This window comes from Bufo bufo, chromosome 3, assembly GCF_905171765.1.
Source record: "Bufo bufo chromosome 3, aBufBuf1.1, whole genome shotgun sequence".
Lineage (NCBI taxonomy): Eukaryota > Metazoa > Chordata > Amphibia > Anura > Bufonidae > Bufo > Bufo bufo.
The window spans coordinates 603,398,656-603,421,435 of record NC_053391.1 but is presented as its reverse complement, the minus strand read 5'-3'; the positions used below and the strand labels follow the sequence as shown (position 1 = coordinate 603,421,435).

The following is a 22,780-nucleotide window of genomic DNA, read 5'->3' as shown; positions in this document are numbered from 1 at the left end:
GAGTGTGTATGGACATAGTGATAAATGGTACGTTAACCGGGCTGAATGTGTGTGCATGAGTATGAATTCTGTGTATGTGTGGCAATTATGTATTTATAGGAATATATTGAAGACATGCATGTATTTAGTCCGTGTGGACAGTATTATGGCAGTAGATATATTTATTAATCACTGTAATGTTGAGGAATTTCTTACATAATTTTTATGCATTATTTTTATGCATTATTTTTATGCAGTTATTTTGTGATAATATTGTGGACACACGATGGTCCGGGTGGTAGTTCTTATTTACCTGCCTCCCGATACATATAAAATAAAAAAAAACCTGTGTTGTTATAAGGGCTTCCCCACTGTAGGATTTGTATGTCATCATGCATGTATTTATTGTAATCTTTTATATGTATTGATTAATTATGGACCCAAAAAAAAACCTGTGTTGTTATAAGGGCTCCTCCACTATAGGCTTGGTATGTCATCATGTATGTATTTATTGTAATCTTTTACATGTATTGACTAATTATGGATCCATTGATAAAATATTGTGTACTATTGAGGATGCATTTATTTATTTATTTATTTATCTATTTACTTATTTATCTATTTAGTTATCAATTACTGACATCTCATGTAAATAATACTGTGTACCTATTAGGGTTAGGTGCCAATGTGGGTTCATCTGTTTTCCTCTCCCTCCGGCTCAGTACGCAATATAATTACATAATGGTAAAGTCAGCCCGCAATATTTGATCCCATGATAATAGCCATTCCGTGGTGCCTGCTGCCATGGTAACATCGGGCGCATCAGGACTCATTACCTTGGATCCTGATCACGTGACATAGCTCTAACCTATGGGGATGCAGTTTTCTTACCGGCGATATGGGCGGAAGTGACGCCACTATTTGGCTCCCTGTTTTGAATTTGGGCGGACGTGACGTGACTATGCGACATGGCTTCAACCTATGGGTATGTAGCCTTTCTGCCGGCGGTATGGGCGGAAGTGACGCTACCAACTGGCTCTCGGACTTGAGTTAGGGCGCACGTGACGCGACCAGGTTGTGTGTATAGTATATGGAGGTATTTGGGCGGAGTTGACGTCAGGGCTCCCGCATCCGGGTTTGGGTTTGGGTGGACGTGATGTGGGTAGGTTGTTTGAGTGTGAAGCAAACGGTGACAGGTGATTGGTGTACTCTCTCAGCTGCGGCTGTAATTAAAGTGGAGTATGATGGCCGGATAGACACGCCCCTTTTGAAGAAGCTGAGCGAAACGCGCATCAGGGGTGCGCTCACCAAGGTTCCAAGGTCGGTTCGCCTTTATATATATGTGTTGTATATGCCGGTTGTTACTTTTTATGTGCTGGATGCATGTGACATCATAGTATGCCCGGTGTTGTAGATATGTTATCCACACGCTGCGTCCATTGATCTCTATGGTTCAGCTGGCCTGCTAGCACCTGCATTGTCACTTGAGTTCACGTTTCCCTCTGGCCTGTGGATGAGAGTACATCTCGTTTTAGCTATTTAGCTCACTCAGGCCATCAGGAGAGGTGCACTAAGGAGATATATTGACTGTTGTGATACCTTGGTGGGGCGCTGATCCGCAGTGCTGCCACATTACTGCTGTTATTTATTACTATTGTCTATTTATTGTCCTTTATGTGACTAATTAATAAAATATTTGTCATTTATGTACATGTGTGTTCTTGTTTATCGGTTCTATCTTATGTTTGTAGTGCAAGAGGTACCCCAGGCCTCTACTGGGTTCTCAACCTTCAAACTGCTATATGTCAGACACCCTCGCAGTCACGTGGACGTGGCCAAAGAGGCGTGGGAACAACAACCCACTCCACATAAAATTGTCATTGAGTACGTTACCCAGATGCAAGATCGGATAGAGACAGTTTTGACTCTTGTTAGGGAGCATATGTAGGCAGCTTAGCGAGCCCAGAGTCGGGTATATAATCAGCAGGCTCTGGACCGGATCTTTTAACCCGGGTGATCTGGTTTTATTCTGGTGCCGATCGTGGACAGTAAGTTCCTGGCTAGGTGGCAGTAGCCCTACGAGGTACTCGAGAAAATTGGAGATGTAAACTACAAGGTACACCAGCCAGGGCAGCGAAAGCCAGAGCAGGTTTACCATGTGAATTTACTCAAACCGTTGAAAAATAGGGAAACCTATACAGAAGACAGGCCCTTCTGTCTGATGCAAGAGAGGCAGCTGCCACGGTAAAAATTGCTGACAGCCTCTCCTCTAAACAGACTCAGGAGGCCAGGGAGTTCATGTTCTCGGACCTCCCTGGACGCACTTCCATAATCCAGCATGACATTGTCACTGAGTCTGAGACAAAAGTCCGATTGAAACCATATCGGGTACCCGAGACTCGGCGACAAGCCATATCGGTGGAGGTGCAGCTAATGTTGCAGCTAGACATCATTGAGGAGTCAAAAAGTGAGAGGGCCAGTCCTATAGTATTGATACCCAAGCCAGAAGGGACGTCGCGGTTTTGTAACGACTTTCCAAAACTTAACTAGGTTTCCAAATTTGATGCATATCCCATGCCCTGGGTGGATGAGCTCATCGAGAGATTAGGACAAGCCCGGTATTTTTCTATTTTGGACCTCACGAAAGGGCTACTGGCAGGTTTCCTTAACAGAGGCTGCCAAAGAAAAAACTGCCTTTATCACGCCTGAGGGGCTGTATCAATATAAGGTCTTACCCTTTGGTCTGCATGGCGTCCCCACCACTTTTCAGTGACTAATGGACATCGTGCTTCGTCCACATCGTCAGTACGTTTCGGCTTACCTGGACGATATTGTCATCCAGGGTACTGACTGGGAAAGTCACCTATTCAAAGTACAGGCTGTAGTGGACTCCCTTCAGAAAGCTGGCCTAACCGCTAACCCCAAAAAATGTGCAATAGGGTTAGAAGAGATTAAGCACCTGGGGTATATCATTGGGCGCGGAATCATCAAACCCCAAGTGAACAAAATAGAGGCGATACGGACTTGGCCCTGACCTGTCACTACTAGGCAAATAAAGTAATTCCTGGCAATGGTGGGATATTACATGAGGTTTTTCCCCCACTTTGCTACTCTAGCCGCTACTCTATGATGGTTCACTGGGATGATCGGACAGAAGAGGCTTTCTCCACTTTGAAGTTGGCCCTCCCAGGCTGTGAGCTCTGTGCTGCGATTGGCCAGCGCTACAGCAGAACAAGGGCAGACTCCGCCTACCATAACTTAGTGACTGAAATCTCCGCCTACCATAGTTTTGTGACCGAAGATACCGGAGGGCATAGCGGCAGAACGGAGCGGCGCCCGGGGATAATAGTAAGTGCAGTGAGATCCCTGGGCACCGCTCTCCATGTCTGTATAGTTCACAATGTCATAATAGGTGAAAGGTCCTCTTTAAGCTTTGGGCACTTTGAAGCCATTACAGTCTTGCCTAGTATTGGCAGCACAGCACTGCATGCATAAATGCCAGATCATGTTTTGCTCCGCCATTCTGCTCTAACTACTGTAGTGTAGGAACAGGATGCTGCAGTGAGGGACAGTGTTGGGCTTGTAATCTGTCTGTTAATTCTGTGAGTGGCCTGTAGCCATTTTTTGGGGTGCAATACAAAACATCTTTGCACCAGTGACAAAAAAATGCAATACTTAATCGGGCTGTTAATTCTGCGAGTGACCTATAGCCATTATTTGGGTTGCTAAACACCTCCTTTGCATCCGTTACACTGTAATCGAATAGTTAATCAGTCTGGTAATTCTGTTGGTGCCATCAAAGAATGAGAAGAGCATCAAATAAGGGGTGTGGCCGTTGTGCTGCTGGTGGTGGTGGTGATGGAGATCCTGCTGCAGGGAGAGGACGTTGTTGATCTGTGCCAGCTACGTGCGCAAATGAAACACCTTCCTCTGGTGCACGCAGGCAACAGGAGGTTCTGCTTCATTTCGTAGGCCCAAATACCGCTGTACGAATGGTGAGGCCAGAACAGTTAGAGAAAGTAGTAGATTGGATGGCTGACAGAGCCTCCAGTTTCTTCACATTGTTTTCCACCTGGTCCCTTGCTGAAAGTGCAGAGTTGGCACTGGCACCCCATAGGCATCTGTCTTCCACATCAACCCCTTGCACATCAGCCAAGCAGTTTGAGTCATGCAGCAGTTACTTATGCTTTTTGATGACTCTGCTGGTGGGATTTCCGTGGCCATCCACCTAGCTCTGCCCCAGCAGTGGAAGAGATTTAGTACACAGATGCCCAACCACTTATATTTGAGGATGAGGACATGGGAGAACCACCGCAGCACGTCACTGACGAAACACAGGTGTCAACTGCTGCAGCTTTCTGCAGTACTTTTCCAGTCGGGCCATCCCTGCCCTGCAAGAACAAGTGGCGGACAAAATCAGGTGTGCACTGCACAACGCCATCAGTGGCAAGTTAGACATAAACAAAGAAACATGAACCAGTAAGCAAAAAATAGTGGTAGGTTGTGGTAGCTCACTAGCAAGTATGAACCAGTAAGCACTGGAAGGGACATTCTAACTCCTTAACAGTAAATACGGTAAATGTAGTGGTGGCTGGGCATGAGGCGGAAAACGGTTTGGCGCATGTCCTACCGCCACTAGGGACTGCTGGATGTTTCTCAGTGCCTCCTCCTCTGCTACCTCCTCTACAGCCTCCTCAGCAGCATCTGAGGTGTGTATTATGAGGTTCTGCAGCAGCTAGCTGTGTATTATGAAGTTCTGTAGCAGCTGAGGTGTAAGTGTTAGGAGGTTCTGTAGCAGTTTGAGGTGTGTATTATGAGGTTCTTCAGCAGCTGAGGTGTGTATTATGAGGTTCTGCAATTCAGATTCTTGCCATGGGGCCCTGTGATTTCTATGTAAGCCCCTGCTTACACCTCCCAGACAATACACCTCCCACCAAGGACAGCTTGTCATTGCCTCTGGGAAGCCTGGCACACATGAGCCACTACATGCTGCAGTGCCTGTGCAAAGAGCTCAGAGTTGCCCACATTCTTACCAGTGTTGACTACTGGGTGGCCACTCTGCTGGATCCCCGCTACAAGGACAACATGCCGTCCTTACTTCTGTCACTGGTGTGGAAGTGCACGCTGGTAGACACGCTACTAATGACGTTTCCACCTGACAGCGGGGGCCCAGCGGAAGCACAAGGAGGCAGTTGCTAACTCAGCTGGGGCACTGTCTCCACCTCAGAAGGGAGTGTTAGCATGGCCGAAATGTGGAAAACCTTTCTCAGCATGCCACAACAACCAGCAGCGCCTTCTGATATGGACCATATTTGCAGGTGGCAGCATTGCAGCAACATGGTGGAACAGTACATGTGTAAAAGTCTGCATGTACTGACTGATGGGTCTGCCCCATTTAACTGCTGGGTCTCCAAATTGGGCACATAGCCTGATCTTGCCCTTTATAGCTTGCAGGTGCTGGCCTGCCGTGCGGCAAGTGTTTTGTTCAAATGTGTGTTTAGCATGGCAGGGGGGGGGGGTGATCACGGACAGATGCATCCGCCTGTTCAAAGCCAATGTGGACAAGCTCATGCTCATTAAAATGAACCAGGCATGGATCCCACGAGACTTTTCCATACCTTTGGGCAGAGTAGAGAAGTATACCAGGCGCACATAGCCATTGTTGTGCTCCAGTTTGTGGGTTCTCTTTGCCATTTCCAAATGTTTTGGGGCCTCCACAAACCAAAATCGAAAAAAAAATAATAATAATATTTTGGCTACCTTTTCTGCCTCCTTCTAAAAAAAAAAAGAAGAAAAAGAAAGATAAAGCAAGATAAAAAAAATATATATAAATCAGTGTTGCTACCTCCTCCTCCACTTCTTCAACCTACACCACCATGTCCACCTCCTCCTTCACTCGGACCTCCTGGCTCAAGATTATTATGTCTCCCAGCCATTGTTATATACTCCAGCGCAGTTTGTTCGTTCTGTTACCTATATCCCAATGTTTTGGGGCCTCCCCAAATAAAAAACAAAATAAAATTTTAAGAAAAAGAACAAAATATAAAAACAGTGTTGGTTACCTCTTCCTCCACAGCTTCCGCCTACACCGCCATGTCTACAGCCTCCTCAACTTCCTACTCCACTTGGACCTCCGCCTCCTGCTTCAAGATTATTACTTTATTTTATTTTTTCTATTCAGTTATTTTAAGTCATTTCCCTATCCACATTTGTTTGCAGGAAATTGTACTGCTCTTACCCCCATTTTGCTTCCTTTTGTAGCCCTTACTATGACTATTTTAAAGCCATTTTACAGCACCAAAGTTACGTTTCCATTGACTTCTATGGGGTCTGGGTTCACTTTGAACTAAAGTTCGGCCGAGCCTATCAAACCTGAACATCCAGGGTCCACTCATCCCTATTGAGGAGGAGTAAAAGCACATTGGAACAATTCACACCACAAGAAACCGGGGCCAGGATACATGGAGCAGTGACAAACCTCTATTGAACACAATGCCACAAATCCAAACCCACAAGCAAACAACACTGGCACAGATGGTACAATGATACAAGTGAAAGACCATTACAACAATATTGTTATCACCTTTGCTTACATAGCTGTTCTGACTGTCCCAATGGCCAAAGGTAAGTACTATACCTGTATACATGGTTTCCTGTTCTCTGATGGTAAATAACACGAGCGCTGCCTCCACCGTATGTGTTTCTTTTCTCTCTTCCAGTGTTTTTTCTTTAGTCATTTTGTCTGCACTGTATGTGATAGCAAGAAAAGTTTGCTTAGAGACAGAATTTATCTGGAAATCTTTACACTTGCGTAGTGTTGTTCACGTTGTTATTGAGGTTTGGACATTCAAGGAGTTATGCCATGATTAATGTAAAAAATGAAAAGGAGACATAATACATGATGTTCTCTAACAAAGCTAGAACCAGCCCTGTATCTTACATGGATCCAGAGATCTCCACATTCATTTTTCCAATTGTTCTGCTACATTCATTTCAGACTGATAGCTCAAGGGGTACATATATATAATCACAGAAAATAATGCACTATAAAAATAGATGCAAGCATAACATATGGACTAAGCCCTCACTCTCTTAATAAAATCTGAGACACTTGGGCAATACGTTTTGATCAAAACACATCTGAGCCCACCTACCAAGCGACAAGGTGGTCTCAGTTCAGGCGGGTCCTACGTTAAACCTGGCTATGCCGTTATGCATTTATGTTCAGGAGCGCGGACCCCGCACATATAGTGTGTTTCTCCTAGTTACCTCCATGTGCAATAGCAAGCGGTGGGAGGAGGAGCACACACACCTATATGTACCACCATCATCAAGGTCGCCTATTAGATAGGTGGGAAAAAAGTGCACATGAATACTACTCCCAAAATAGGAGCGTATTCACAAATGAAGGTGCCACTCCTTCAAGACAAACAAATCACAGAATTTTTTTTATAGAACATCCTGCACGATATGATAATGAATGCCACAGGTGTACATGGCTACCACCTTGTCGCTTGGTAGGTGGGCTTAGATGTGTTTTGATCAAAACGTATTGACCAAGTGTCTCAGATTTTATCAAGAGAGTGAGGGCTTAGTCCATATGTTATGCTTGCATTTATTATTATAGTGCATTATTTTCTGTGATTATATATATGTAGCCATGTACACCTGTAGCATTCATTATCATATCGTGCAGGATGTTCTAAAAAAAATTCTGTGATTTGACAGCTCAAGGGGCATGTTTTTCTTTGTGGGTGTGTCCTTTCTCAGTGGGCATGTCCTTCTTGCAGCAACTTTTCCTGTAACTGTAACAGCTTCTAACAGAAGATGGAGCCGGTGGCAGTTGAATGATGGAACTGAACCTGTGTAACCACCTCAGAGAGGTGGGAAGAGAAACAAGGAAAAGAACAAACATCAGGTGGCACTACACTGATAGATCGTATTGACTCAAGTGGCTATATTCAATTTTAACTTACATGCAATTACATAAGTATTCTAGCTGCCAGTTTAAACAATGTAGAATATTTTTCATGGGACAACCCCTTTAATATTGCAATATATCAACATGTTTCATTCAATTTTTAATAAAAAGAATTTTAATAAAAAAACGGACATACATGTGATGCACTACATTTAATTTATGTTTTGGACATTCTTGAGCATACAGAAAGTGGGTGTGGTTTATAAAAAAAAAAAAAAAAAGGGCCATCGATTAAGAAACACAAACCTGGGCTAAACTTGCACTAATATTTTGCCACAAAGTAAACCAAACTAAATAAATTTAGACAAAAGTATTTAAGGATGCACCAAATATATCATACAGCATGAGCCACTGCAGATTTAGACTTTAGATTTTTCTCTGTTTTACACACTATTTCAAGTAGGAAAAAAAACGGGATTACAGGGCACTACTAGCAGGAAAATAATCTATTAACCCATTAATGACCGGGCAATTAAAATATATATATATTTTTGCTTTTTACTCCCAGCCTTCCCAAAGGCATAACTATTTTACTTTTCTATTCCCATAGCGATAGGAAGGTTTGGGAACATGGTAATGAAAAAGGATCTCTCTGCTGCCGAAAAGTGTCAAATAGTACAATGCCTTGGACAAGGTATGAAAACATTAGCTTTTTCACAAAAATTAGTGTGATCATGGTACTATGAAGAGATTAAAAAATGTTGGAAAAAACTAATTTCTTTGCATGGCCATACTCTGACTCCCATTTTCTGACTGCCATAACTTTTTTACTTTTATGTGTACTTTGCTGTGTGAGAGCTAAATTTTCGCAGAGCAATGGCTACTTTTGTTGACCCATTTTGGGGTGTGTATTACTTTATGATCACTTTTTATAAAAAAAATTGTGAGAGGTGGAGTGACCAAAAAATGGCAAATCTGCCATTTAGATATTTTTTTCTGTTCCCCCATTTTCCATATGGGATAAATATTTCTATATTAGTACGGGCGTTCTCGCATTTTTATTTTTATTTGGGGGAAGGGGAGATGATTATTTTTATGTATTTTTTATATTTTAAAAAAAATGTTTTTTTCCCATAAGTAACTATAACAAGCAATTAGATTGCTTTTCACATAGATTCTAATGCAGGGACTCCATAGGAACAAGCCGCAAACTCTTTCTGGCTCCCCCGATCCTTGCTAGGGAGAGCTGGTACACGGCCGGAAGTGTGCATTCATGGTTTTTGACCTCACAGATCCTGTAGTCACATTTGACCACGGCATCTGATCGCATACATTAGCCCCTGCTGTATAAAACAGAAGTCACTTTGCGGCTTTGGTGCTCGCAAGTGTGCGCCATCTTTAAAGTCCCCACCACTGAAGTATATATCTGTATGGGGTCGGGAACAGGTTAAAAGTGAATAAAAACCATAAAAAGGTAACATTTTTTGAAAATTCAATGGGAGGTTCTGACTACTGAAGCAGGAGCTTGGACTGACTTGGCGAAGTACTTTTCCAGTGACATACCTCCTATCAAGTGTGGAGATAGGAAGCCTTATTCACTAGGCCCAGAGGCTTTGTCACCTATTGATTTCACACATTGTTGCACCCTGAGCACATTTCTGTTTCTTCACTGTCTAAATATTAGACCGAATTAGTATGCCCAACTGAGAATAGTTCATGTGAAGCCTTCTTGCTGAGTAAGTTATTGTAAATCTGGGTGTTCCTCATGTGGCTGATATGCCCCGGCTAGTGGCAATATATTCTCCTTGGTAAAGAATTGGTTAGGGGACGGAAAAGAGAGTTATTGCAAGTGGGACAAACTCTAAAAAGGCTAGAGTCAGTGGTGGGGTACCACAAGAATCTGTGTTAAGCCCATTTAGCCCAGTTCTCCAGAATCTCTTTATCAGTTATCTTGTGAATGAGACGAGAGTGAAGTGTCAGTTCGTACAGATGACACAAAATTGTGTAGGAAACTTAAAATACAGCTTAATATTCAAATATTACAGGAGAACCTAGAGAAGCTTATAGCATGGGCAAGAGCATGGCAGATGAATCTTAATATTGATAAATGCAGAGTAATGCGCTTAAGTCACACTAATCGTATAGCTGCCTATACATTACATAGAATGGGGATATCAGAACAAGAAAAGGGCATGGGTACTGCAGCTACAAGTAAGCTAAGCAGCAGTACTCAATGATAAAAGCATAGACATTTGTAGGGTTTTTAAAAAGAGATCTAAAAACCCAGGGCAACCAGATTTTCAAATGGGATGGGGGATCTTATAACGAAAAGCTTAAAATTGGGCTTGTTCAGCTTGGAATAAAGACACCTTTGAGGTGGCCTTCTTTACATGTACAAATATATGTGTGGTCAATACAAGGAACTGGTGCAATTTATTTATTCCAAGGAGACGTTCCTTACATGTGGAGGAAAGATAATTTTAGAAATCAATATAGGAAAGGATAATTTACAGAGTAGTCAGACTATAGAATACCTTAAACGGAGAGGTAGTAATGGCTGATACCATGTCAGCATTTACATAGGGCCCAAAGCTTACCTAGTAGCAAATGGCATTAAGCGTTTCAGCATTCAGTACGTAATTAATGATGAAGGTGGATAGTTCAGTGAAAAAAGTTGAACTTGATAGACTTGTGTTTTTTCTTTTAACCTAAGTAAGGTGTGACAGAGTGTCTGGAGAAGAAGTGGATGGGGTCTATGTGTGCCCAAGGTTCCTCACTTCTGACATTTAAAAAGCAACCAGTGAAATGTTCAGCAGAGGTCTACGCAGACCTCTCTGCAATTCGGGTTTGTAAAAAAAAGGGGGGGGGGTTTTAGGGCCTGTGTTGCTGGAGTGGGGAGAGAAGGGTGGGGCCCCACTCCATCCGGACAGTCCGGGTTTTGGGCTGTCAGGTAATCACTAATCAGGTGTGCTAGCCTGATATAAGGCTGAGAATGGAGACACATCTCTCTCTCTCTGCCTGGGGATAGAACTGCTTGGAGTCTCTGTGAGTATAGCAGGTGGTACAAACAATAGGGTTATGTTTGGTGTCCAGTGTTAGGCTGGCACCAGGTTAGTCAGGAGTTCTTCATTGTATAGTTAGAGCCGGACAGGCATAGAATTTTGTTTTTTTATGTTTATTTTATGTACCACCCGCTGGCAATAAAATCTGGATAGTTTATGGAAAACTGAGGTTGGCTGGAATCTGTGCTCAAGAGAGCGTGCTCATCGACCACCCCGCTATCTAACTCTTACAAAGGCTAGTTTCACACTTGCGGCTGTCTCTCTGACAGGCTGTTCTGAAACACAACGGCCTACTGGAGTTCTCCGGATCTGACATTACTGGATACTGCCGCCTGACAAATATGCCAGAAATCAGCCGGGCAAAAACTACTGCAAGCGTTCACTGCCGGAACAGCCAAATGCAGGTGTGAAACTAGCTTAAGATAATTAATAGAATAAGAATTTTTTTTTCAGCTAATCGATTTTTGTGTTATGTTTATGGCAGCTCATGTACAGTATATTAGTTTTACAATGAAAGCAGGGTAAACACATTGTGGTCCTGCATCTGCAATCATTTTGCATTGTACCATTCAACAGCAGTTTGTGATATCTGAAAAATGTATTGCGGCATAAAAGTACACAAACTACAGTTCATGTAAGATTCACATGCAGTTTATTGAAGATATAAAGAAAAGACAAGACATGCGAGCCTGGAGCTGAAAGATCCAGTAAACAGTATTTATATACATCGAACACCCGGATCCCTGACTTACGTAACTCTCAGAAACAAAGAAAGCAGGAACATACAAGACTGGCACCATCCATTACCTAGCTCAGAAGTTTCAAGCAAACTCACATAGGTATGTTACAGGGATACACATGAGTGCAATTACATTCATACAAAGGGAATATAAAGGACACGTCACCCTCTAAATGATGTGGTCATGATCTTTTGTTTTGACAAATACAGTGGTGTTAACTTCCCAAATTCCTGATAATATATTCAACAATTTGACTGATGGATATAACTAAGATAGTTAAAGGAAGTATGGAATGTCTACATTATAGTCAATTGTATCCCTTAGAAAACACGATATGAGCCAGGATGATACAACTGAACATACTAGTGAAGCTTCATGTATTTGAGCAGACTGACAAAAGTATAGTGCAGTTTGGAGATGAAGGGTGGTGACTAGTGCTAGGGCATTGGAACATGCTAATAGGTTTTCTTCACTGAGGATGTTGATGTTTTTGAAACCGCCACTGAGCTTCTGCCTCCAGAATGGCTGTAACTGCTGCCTCCTTGAGAGGCACCATGTTGACCACTGCTGGTTCCTCCATATGATATCACACCGCCATAGCTGCCTCCTCCATATGACCCTCCACTGCCAGACATGCCTCCTCCATATGAAATTCGACCGCCAGAGCTGCCTCCTCCATATGACCCTCCACTGCCAGACATGCCTCCTCCATATGATATTCCACCGCCAGTGCCTCCTCCACTGCCATATCCACTTCCTCCACCAACACCAAATCCTCCTCCTACTCCACCAGAGTGACTTGAAGAACCGCCAACAACGGCTAGATTTAGAAAGAATAAACTTCAGTTATGTTTCATAAATTACTTTAGCATAATTATAATATTACCTTATTCACAATGGTGAGCTATACTTACAGATGCTGACATTGCTGACAACTTCTCCAGACATTCTGAAAACACAAGAATATGTGTAGTAACATTAGACTAGTTGAGATTCTATCAGTTTGGTAACAATCCTTAACACTCTTTTACATGGGTCAACTTCCAGCGATGGCCAGTAATCAACTGACAAAATAGGAAACACTTATTTGTTGTTGATGGCATCTTTGTTAGCAAAAGTAACTCTTTGAGAGGAGGGGTTTGAACAAACAATCACAGGAACGATCGTTCATTCCAATCTGTCCAAATAATTGACCGATCAATTTCCTATATCATCTGTCGGTGTGTGTGTTAAAGTCCATCTGCTTGTGTAAAGGGAGCCTTATATGGATCCGGTGAATATGGCTAGTGTCACACTAGCACTGTTTCACACTTTATACTTTTCCAGCAGGCTGTTCCGGTAGAGAACCAGCCTGCTGGAGTTTATCGTATCCAGCCATATACTACCTTTCCCCGCCAGAGCCCATTGACTGTAATGAGACCCAGCGGGCATCCGGCCTGTTTCTGGAATTAGTGCCAGGATTCGGATGGACAGTATTTAACCAGGTAAATCTCAGCAGTAATTCTGGAAACAGGCTCAATCGCCAACCGGTGCAGGCGGTGCTCAGATAGTTTCCGGCTAAGCCGGATGCAATGAATTATGACAGGCTGTTGCTCTACCAAAACAGCCTAGCAGAACAGTTTAGCACTAGTGTGAAACAAGCCTATATCTGGGAAATATATTACCGATGGCAAGCTTAGCAGTATGTCCAGGCCTTTGTCCTTCAAATGGAAACCAAGGAACCAACATTAAACTGACCTTTCCTCTTCTCCTTCCAGGATATTTCTGTAAAAGGCAATTTCAACCTCAATATTAATTTTCGCGCTCAAGAGCTCCTGGAAGTCACGCAGTTGACGGGCCAGGTCTTCTTTGGCCTTCTGTAATGCAGCTTCAAGTTCAGCCAACTTCTGTTTGGCATCTTTCAGAGCAGCCTCACCACGTTGCTCAGCCTTAGCAACTGCGGCCTTGAGAGATTCAATCTGATAAAATAATTGCAATTATTTTCTTGATTCCCAAAGCCATCTCCATACTGTATAAGGACAAATTCAGTCATTATCAATGCATCTATTCTAACCAGCTAGGCTTACCTGCTTCTTCGTGCTCTCGATCTCAGACCTCATCCTCTGGATCATACGGTTGAGTTCTGAAATTTCCGTCTTTGTGCTATTTAGGCTGTCACCGTGTTTTCCAGCAGCAGCTTGCAACTGCTTGTACTAAAAGAGTTAAAAAGAGAACATCTCAGCATCTTAATATGGACGCAAGCATAGCACATGCTAAGTGTTACATTTATAAATAATATATTAAGTTGTAAGGGTATTTTACCTTGCACCGAGGTAGAGGGAGCAATTTGGTTGCTGTGGTATCCTCGAGCCTTCTGTAGGATCTGAGACCTACCACAGCTATGTTCATAGGAACATGTTAACCATCCCATAGAGTGCAATGGTAATTCACTGCAGTGCAAGGGACAATGATCAGATGATTGCATGTTAAACGGTTGGCCACTTTCTGGCTAATATTAGCAATATGATAATATGTCACTTACTAGTTTGGCCTTTGTTAAATTCTGCACCATTTTCTATATTTCATAAGCAACATTTCCTTGTTAGGCAAATCCTCTGTGCTGTCCACAGAGAGATCCTGTTCATAAAATGGCTGATGATGGAAGGTCATGTGACAAGTTATATCGCCTCCACTGTGAAGTCTCTTCTGTTAAAATACACTGCACTTGCACTGTTAGGCCTTTAGTGCAGATGCAGTGTATTTCAAGGCAGGAGACATCACATGGAGGTTATTTTCCTGGTCACATGACCCTATTTCAGCAGCCATTTCATGGACAGGACCTCTCTGTGGACAGCACAGAAGATTTGCCTAACAAGAGGCATGGCTTATGAAATATAGTGAACGGCAGCAAATATAAACAAAGGCTGTATCAGCAATTGCCATATTATCATCTAAACTAAACATTGGTCATAGTTAGCTAGAAAGTGACCACCCCTTTAAAAAAAAAGTACAAAAATTATGTCCCTAGGAAGGCCGGGAGTAAAAAAAGGAAAAAGAAAATGCAAAAAATGAAAATCGCTTGGTCCTTAAGGGATAATTTACTGGAATGTTATACTGTATGATTAACAATAAGTATAAAAGTGAATATTAAAGGGGTTGGCCACTCTGTTAGCACTTATTAAAGCTATGAAGAAAGTAGGGAGATATTACACTTACTAATATATCTTCTTAAGTAGAACTGCCTGGTTTTCCTGCTATTGGAAGCCGCGCCCCCTCCTGTCCTGCTCTCACCACGCCCCCTCCTGTCCTGCTCTCACCACGCCCCCTCCTGTCCTGCTCTCACCACGCCCCCTCCTGTCCTGCTCTCATCACGCCCCCTCCTGTCCTGCTCTCATCACGCCCCCTCATGTCCTGCTCTCACCACGCCCCCTCCTGTCCTGTTCTCACCACGCCCCCTCATGTCCTGCTCTCGCCACGCCCCCTCCTGTCCTGTTCTCACCACGCCCCCTCCTATCCTGCTCTCACCACGCCCCCTCCTGTCCTGCTCTCACCACGCCCCCTCCTGTCCTGCTCTCACCACGCCCCCTCCTGTCCTGCTCTCACCACGCCCCCTCCTGTCCTGCTCTCATTACGCCCCCTCCTGTCCTGCTCTCATTACGCCCCCTCCTGTCCTGCTCTCATTACGCCCCCTCCTGTCCTGCTCTCATTACACCCCCTCCTGTCCTGCTCTCACCACGCCCCCTCCTGTCCTGCTCTCACCACGCCCCCTCCTATCCTGCTCTCACCACGCCCACTCCTGTCCTGCTCTCACAGCTGCCTATCTGTCCATCCTTGCAGGTGCCATGGAGGAGCTTCCTTGTCCATGCCTGAAGGAGTGTGCTGCTGTCTGGGTCCTAAAGCATCCTGCTTGTATCAGAGGTGCTTTCCTTCTGTGACTGGTACTCCTGGCTGGCAGGGGCTTAGCAGGGACACTTGTTAAAAGCTAAAATAAAGAAATGTTTGCAGGAGGAAGGAAGACTAAGGGAAAGCTGTGATGGCTGATCTGACTGCAGGTTCTGCCCCCTCTGTTTTCCCTGTATTGAGAGGATCCTGCCAACATGTGATGATGTAGCAGAGCCAGCGCAGCGCTGTGAACCACAAACTGTGAGCAATCCCCGGGTCTGTCCTGTTTATGGTTCCTCTATTACAGACATGATATTACAGACAGACCAACAGTTCAGGAGCTTTAACCCCTTGTGAGCTGTCAGTATGGCTGGTGTCAGTGATATCTGCAGAAGTCACTGGTCTCACCATCTATAATTGTGTGCCCTTTCCTTCCTGCACTCTGTATATGGTGATATGTGACCCCCCCTCCACCACTACATATAGAGATCCATAACCCACTGTACACTATATACAGCGATCCGTGCTAACAGTAACCCACGAGTGCCTCCGGAAGTCCACTTCGGCCCCATTCACTTTAATGGGGACAGGTCAGAGATATGGCCACAGCACGATAAACATGCCGAGAGGTGGCCGGACACAATCGCAGCGTGCTGGGCATCAGTGAATGTGAATGGGGCCGGAGCGGACTTCCGGCGGCACTAGTGGGCTAGCGTTAGCACAGATCCAGCAGGGGAACAGACTGCCGGACCCTGCTAACGCTAGTGTGAAAGTAGCCTTAGTCGTGTGATGATAGACAGGAGGCTCCTCTCCATGTGAGCAGATCGATTTCTACAAATATATTCATCAGAGATCTGTCCCCCCGCTCAACAGCCCCCTCTATGGCCGTCCATGCACCTAAACAGAAATCTATGACAGCTCAGAGCTGCCATGGACTTCTGGTTTCATTTGTGTCAGAAAATTGCCGAAAATTAACGTAAATTTGTTTGGGCGACTGGTCACGCTCCCTCCCTGCTATTGTCACACCCTTTTTGTTTATTTAAAGGCACAGTTAAAAATTCTAAAAAACATAGTTTGCAACTTTTTAACGCCACTTTTCAGAAAGAAGGGAAATGATAAATCTCCCCTTCTGTTCATTCTGTTCATGGTTTAAATCCAGTGGTGCAACTAGAAATGACTAGGCCCTACAGCAGGTTTATGAACAGGGCCCCCCTCCCCCCAGTAACATATGTGTGATACATTAGCATCATATTCCTGTGTGCTGCTGGGACTGGGGCCTACTTCCTATTGCTATGTCTGTACAGTGGTCAGAGGGGCTCTTGTCTCTATGGAAACACAGGTGGGCGGGGATGTCATGTGACCGCTCCTCTGAACATGCTTGCTGCAGTGCATGCTGGGATATTTACTTTCACTTTGCCGCTGCTCCTCCCACACAGCCGGTCTGAGGAGCTCCTCCAGGGAGGCATGTCATGGTGAACAGGTTAGAAAAAGGACATATAGCCAGTGCATGTCACAGGATATAAATAATAAACAAATAGTAGCAGGCACACTTACCTATGGAGTATGCATTTAATCTCTGAAATAAAAAATCAATTACACACTAATAAATAGCATAAAATTAGAAATACACCCTAGCAGCATATATGAACCAAGGTTGGTATCCACTGAGGCACTAAATGTCTCTATAGCAGCAGCAATGATAATTGCTTTTTGATTGCCGTCATCTTGGACCTTTACTACGCCGATCACGTGTGAAGGGCAATCCCAGTGAGGTCAGCGCTGACGTTTGTACTACGCTGAAGTACGCTCCACGAAACAGAGTCTACGAGCGCTTCTTCACTCCACGTGGAACGCCGAAAGTCTGAACACAGACACATACAGCAAACGGAACCTACGGGACTGTGAATGGGGGAAAGAAAACTTCTGGAGAGGTAAGCGCCGGGTGAGTACCGAAGAATACGCAGGGCGCCGCGTCCAGGTACACCGGCCTATAACCTATTTACTTGCAGGTCCTTCAATAATCGTTTGTTGCTGAAGCCTTAATATTCTGTCATTGAATATATGGTGAATTGACTCTGTTATATTTTACAAGCGCAGATACCGACAGTATTCTTTTGAACTCTCTATTACAAAATCAGTGCTGGCGCTTTACATATCACTGCCTATTGGGAATTATTGATGATGTATAGTCTTGTGTACCCTTCGGGCCTTGATGCGCTGTAAGTACTGTATGTCTTTGGAGTGTGGGAGGAAACCCACGCAAACACGGGGAGGACATACAAACTCCATGCAGATGTTGCCCTTGGTCAGATTCGAACCTAGGACCCCAGCGCTGCAAGGTAACAGTGCTAACCACTGAGCCACCGTGCTGCCCTATTGTTTTAGGTCGATTACTAGATCAACCACACGTGTCAATTTGATTGCCCTGCAATTTGGATATATATTGTTTGACACTATCACATCTACTTTGTGTCGATACACTTGTTCCAGGACATTGATACAACTTAGAACTCCATGTATCCCTTTTGAAATTGGAGGACAAATTATCATTGCTGCTGCTATAGAGACATTTAGTGCCTCAGTGGATACCAACCTTGGTTCATATATGCGGCTAGGGTGTATTTCTAGGGTGTATTTCTAATTTTATGCTATTAATTTTATGCTATTTATTAGTGTGTAATTGATTTTAGACATTAAATACATACTCTATATGTAGGTGTGCCTGCTACTATTTGTTTATGGATTATATTTTTGTTTATACTGGGTGAGTCTCTAGTAGCTGCACCTATCCATCCATACTCTCGATAGAGCAACCCAATACGATATTCTTGCTCTTCACATGATATAAATACTTCATAGTTTTGGCTATTGTCTGGGGCACTTTGGATTTTTGATACTTAGGGTGGCTAACCCCTTTAATGTAACAAATTATACGTATTCCATAAAGTATTTCATAACACACTGTCTAAGTTTCGACTTGCATTGGCAATATATCTATTAGGAGTACAGGGTGGGGTCTAATTATAAGCGTTGATAGGGTTTAGATTAGCATGCATTAGCAGGTGGCTGACACTAACCTTATTGTCATATAATGCTTCTGCTTCAGCTCTGCTTCTCTGTGCAATCTGTTCATATTGCTCCTTAATTGCCGCAATGATGCTATTCAAGTCGAAGTTTCGGTTATTATCCATGGACAGAATAACAGAGGTATCCTCACTTCCTCCTTGTGTTTGTGAGAGCTCCTGTAAATCACACAAAGCATCACACATAAGCTAAGGTTCAAAGCTACAATAATAATGTTTCTATTGATTTAATTTCAATTTAAGGTATATTAAATAATGCTGTTAAAATGACATAAAATGTGAATATATTTTAGCCAGAATTAATCACAGGTATTGTTCTTTTATACATGTACAATGAAAAATGGTTATGTATTTTTCGCCCCATAAGATGCACTTTTTCTCCCCCCAAAATGGGGGGAAAATGCCCCTGCGTCTTATAGGGCGAATGCTGACCGTTTTACATCGCAGGCTGCGATGTACGAGCGAGCGGGGAGGGACTGGGAGGAGGAGCTAGGGGACGGCAATAGCGGCGGGGCGGTGCAGTCACTGTACTATAGCCCCGCCGCTCCAGTGCTGCAATATTCAAATATAAAATGTCTTATTCAATTAAAAGTGATTACACATGCCCCCCCACTCCTAATAGTACCGTACATCCTAACAGCTTCAGTAGAATGCAGGCAGGCACGCCGGGCGGGCGGCAGCGTAACTCCCTGATGTCACGTGCCTGCGCCGCCTACTTTATGAATGAAGCAGGCGGCGCAGGCAAGTGATGTCAGTGAGTGATGCGCCGGCCGCCAGGCCTGCCTGCCTGGGTTGTACAGAAGCTGTTAGGATGTACGGTACTATTAGGAGTGAGGGGGCATGTGTAATCACTTTTAATAGAATAAGACATTTTATATTTGTATACTGGAGCGGCGGGGGGGGGGATCTGTGGATGACAGTTTTATAGGGAACATCCGTGGATGGCACAATTAAGGGGTGGCGGGTCTGTGGATGCCACTGTTATGGGGTGGGGGGTTTGTGGATGGCACATATATAACAGTGCCACCCACAGATCCCCCATAACAGTGCCACCCACAGATCCCCCCTCTAACAGTGCCATCCACAGATCCCCCCTCTAACAGTGCCAGCCACAGATCCCCCTGTAACAGTGCCAGCCACAGATCCCCCTGTAACAGTGCAAGCCACAGATCCCCCCATAACAGTGTCCGTCACAGATCCCCCCCACAACAGTGTCCGTCATCCACAGATCCCCTCATAACAGTGTCCGTCATCCACAGATCCTCCCATAACAGTGTCCGTCATCCACAGATCCCCCATAATAGTGTCCGTCATCCACAGATCTCCCCATAAAAATACGGTAATAAACCAGAAGACTTACAGCATCATATAGAGTTCTCAAGAAGTGAAGTTCTTCTGTCAGGCCAATGACCTTGCTTTCCAAATCCACCTTGATCATATATACTGCATCGACATCCTATAAAATAGAAATAGTCAATGCATTTCTACAATTCATTTATTTTGAGGCTCCATAACTTCGCTTACTTAAAAAAAATACACAAAGTAAAATGTCGAATTAGCCTTAGTTCACTTGAACACAACTCACCTTCTTAAGCCCCACAAACTCATTTTCTGCCTGAGTGCGCTTTTTAATTTCTTCTTCATATCTACGAAAAGATTGATTTGTACTTGAGTTGTGGAAAAGTTTAGTGTATAATATACAAAAACAAGATCTTAGTTTAGAAAATGTTCTCTTGCCAAGAAGTCAAAGAAAGGTTAATTATTTTAGTAATCAGATCAATATTCTAAAATATAATGCCATCATACTTTTTCTTCAATTCTTCTACCATTTCTTGCATGCGCTTCAGTTCATTGTCTAGATTGGCTTTCTGGCTTTTTTCGCTGTCAAGATGTTTCCCCAGTCTGCTAATATGAGCTTCAAAAAGTGGCTCTAAGCTGTTTCTTTTTGTACCACCCTTTGATCCTTGTTCTTGCAAGAGTTTCCATTTTGTCTCTAGTACTTTGTTTTGCTGTTCCAAGAATCTAACCTATAAATGAAATGGAAGTCATGTTTATAACCTGAGAAACAGCTTTGTCCAAATTAATTTCAATGCGCTGACTATAATAAATATACACATTTACTTGAAAAAGTTATACAATTTACAAATGTTCAATTGATTTAGTTTTTCTCCATAGGAGTCTTACCTTGTCAATGAAAGTTGCAAATTTGTTGTTGAGGGCTTTAATCTGTTCTCTTTCTTGAGTTTTTACTTTTTGAATCTCTGGATCTATTTCCACATTCATTGGCTGCAAAAGGATTTGGTTGATTGTGACTTCCTGGATTCCACCAGGTGGGCAAACAGGAAAACCATGGTCACCTCCATGGCCACCAAATCCTCCTACTCCCCCACCATATCCTGCTCCCCCACCGAATCCTCCTGCACCACCATATCCTGCTCCCCCACCTAATCCTCCTGCACCACCAAATCCTCCTGCACCACCAGATCCTCCTCCACCAAAACCATATCCTGCACCACTACCAAATCCTCCTGCACCACTACCATGGCTTCCCCCAGCGTGATAGCTGGTAGCACCAATTGAAGCTTTCCTTTGTCCACCAAGATTATATAAACTTCTTGATCCAAAACCAGAAACTCTGGAGCTTCCTGTTCTTCCGCCACCTACTGAGCAGGTACTAAATCCCCTGCTTCCACCACCAATTTTGCTTTGCTTTTGCAAATAAGCCATAATGGATTCTGAAAAATAAAAATTGAAAGGGAACGAAAAGAACAGATAAGGTGAAGGAGTGTGGGCCCCTTTGCACTGAGAGACAACAGTGTCTCTTTTTATCTGTTCGAAAGTTGGGCTTGGTTGCATGGGTGTCAAGAGACCAGTTTAATGCAATAGTGGGTTTGGCAAAACTGGCAACCACCCATCAATCTGCTTAACTGATCACACCTTTGGGAAATATTGCTTTGCTTGCACTGCTCAAGCTCGGTAATTTATTTCCCTATATCTAATCACTGCAATGTTCTCACGATCATTAGGGTACATTATCATTTTATGTTGGATTGTAACAGTCAGTTGAACTTAATACTTAAAAGGAGACACCTGTATATAGGACATACAAAATGACTCTTGATTATCCAGATTGTTTATGCAACAGTTGTCATTAATCTGTCTATTGTAATTAAAATATATCTGACGTGTATTTACTTGTAGTAATCTATGACAATCAAACCCATGAAGAGTGCAAGACAAACTCTATGCTTTAATTGCACTAACTATACAATATGATATATCAAATCATGTTCTGAATATTTAATAATACTGTAAGTACTTTTTTGTGGATGGTAAAAGTCAATTTTAAACTTTGAGCCCACTCTCTTCATTCTACTAACTGAAGGGGTATCAGTCACAGATCCTCATCAAAGATACATAATGTGTCACATTTAAAGTGATTATAGCATTTCTTTAACTTTCTGTTCCTAGCGCATAATTATAATAGTCCTAGTATCATTGTTATACCTATTATCACACATGGTTCTGTTGGTAAGAGCTCTATTACACTACCTGATGTTCAGGCAAGACAAGCACCAATCAACACTTAACAGGCCAATGCGAGTGAATGGGGGAGCAATCAAAATCAGCCACCAAATTAATTTTGCAGCACAATTATATGGGCCAGTTATCACTTGTTACAGATTTTTGGCCAAAAAACATCCTGTCTACTAGCCCTTGATATAGTAGGATTGATTAAGCATAATAAAATTTTGATTATTCAATTTATACACTGTTGTTCTGTAAATTTCTGATTTATACACTCTTTATAATCACATGTTCTGGGGCGGACGTTGGCCGCAGAGCAAACGAGCTAAATCAGCACACCAAGAGCGGAAATAATGGGAAAAATTGGACGAGATAAGTCCAGAGAAACCCCTGGACCACGGGGATCAAACCTAGTCCATGTAGAGATGGAGAAATTCTTTAATAAAAGTACTCAGAGGCCCCGCGCTGAATCCAAGATGGCGCAGGAGAGAGAGACAGCAGCGCGAGCCAAACAGACAGACGCATCTGCAGATTCGGACGGAGGTAGGGAAAGCGAGGCAGAGTCCCTACACACTGGAGAAAATCTCCCAGTCTCTAGATCTTTTA

At 43.4% G+C, this 22,780-nt stretch overlaps 1 protein-coding gene across 1 annotated transcript; it reads right to left on the bottom strand.

The window, feature by feature from the left end:
- Nucleotides 1-11,597: 11,597 nt before the first annotated feature.
- On the bottom strand, nucleotides 11,598-21,443 carry LOC120996186 (keratin, type II cytoskeletal 4-like). The gene is made up of 9 exons (XM_040425946.1): nucleotides 20,831-21,443; nucleotides 20,453-20,673; nucleotides 20,232-20,292; nucleotides 20,007-20,102; nucleotides 18,641-18,805; nucleotides 13,769-13,894; nucleotides 13,440-13,660; nucleotides 12,617-12,651; nucleotides 11,598-12,522 (listed from the first exon to the last, which is right to left on the bottom strand). The coding sequence occupies exons 1-9, from the start codon at nucleotides 21,371-21,373 to the stop codon at nucleotides 12,158-12,160; spliced, it is 1,833 nt and encodes a 610-aa protein (XP_040281880.1). The 5' UTR covers nucleotides 21,374-21,443; the 3' UTR covers nucleotides 11,598-12,157.
- Nucleotides 21,444-22,780: the final 1,337 nt, after the last annotated feature.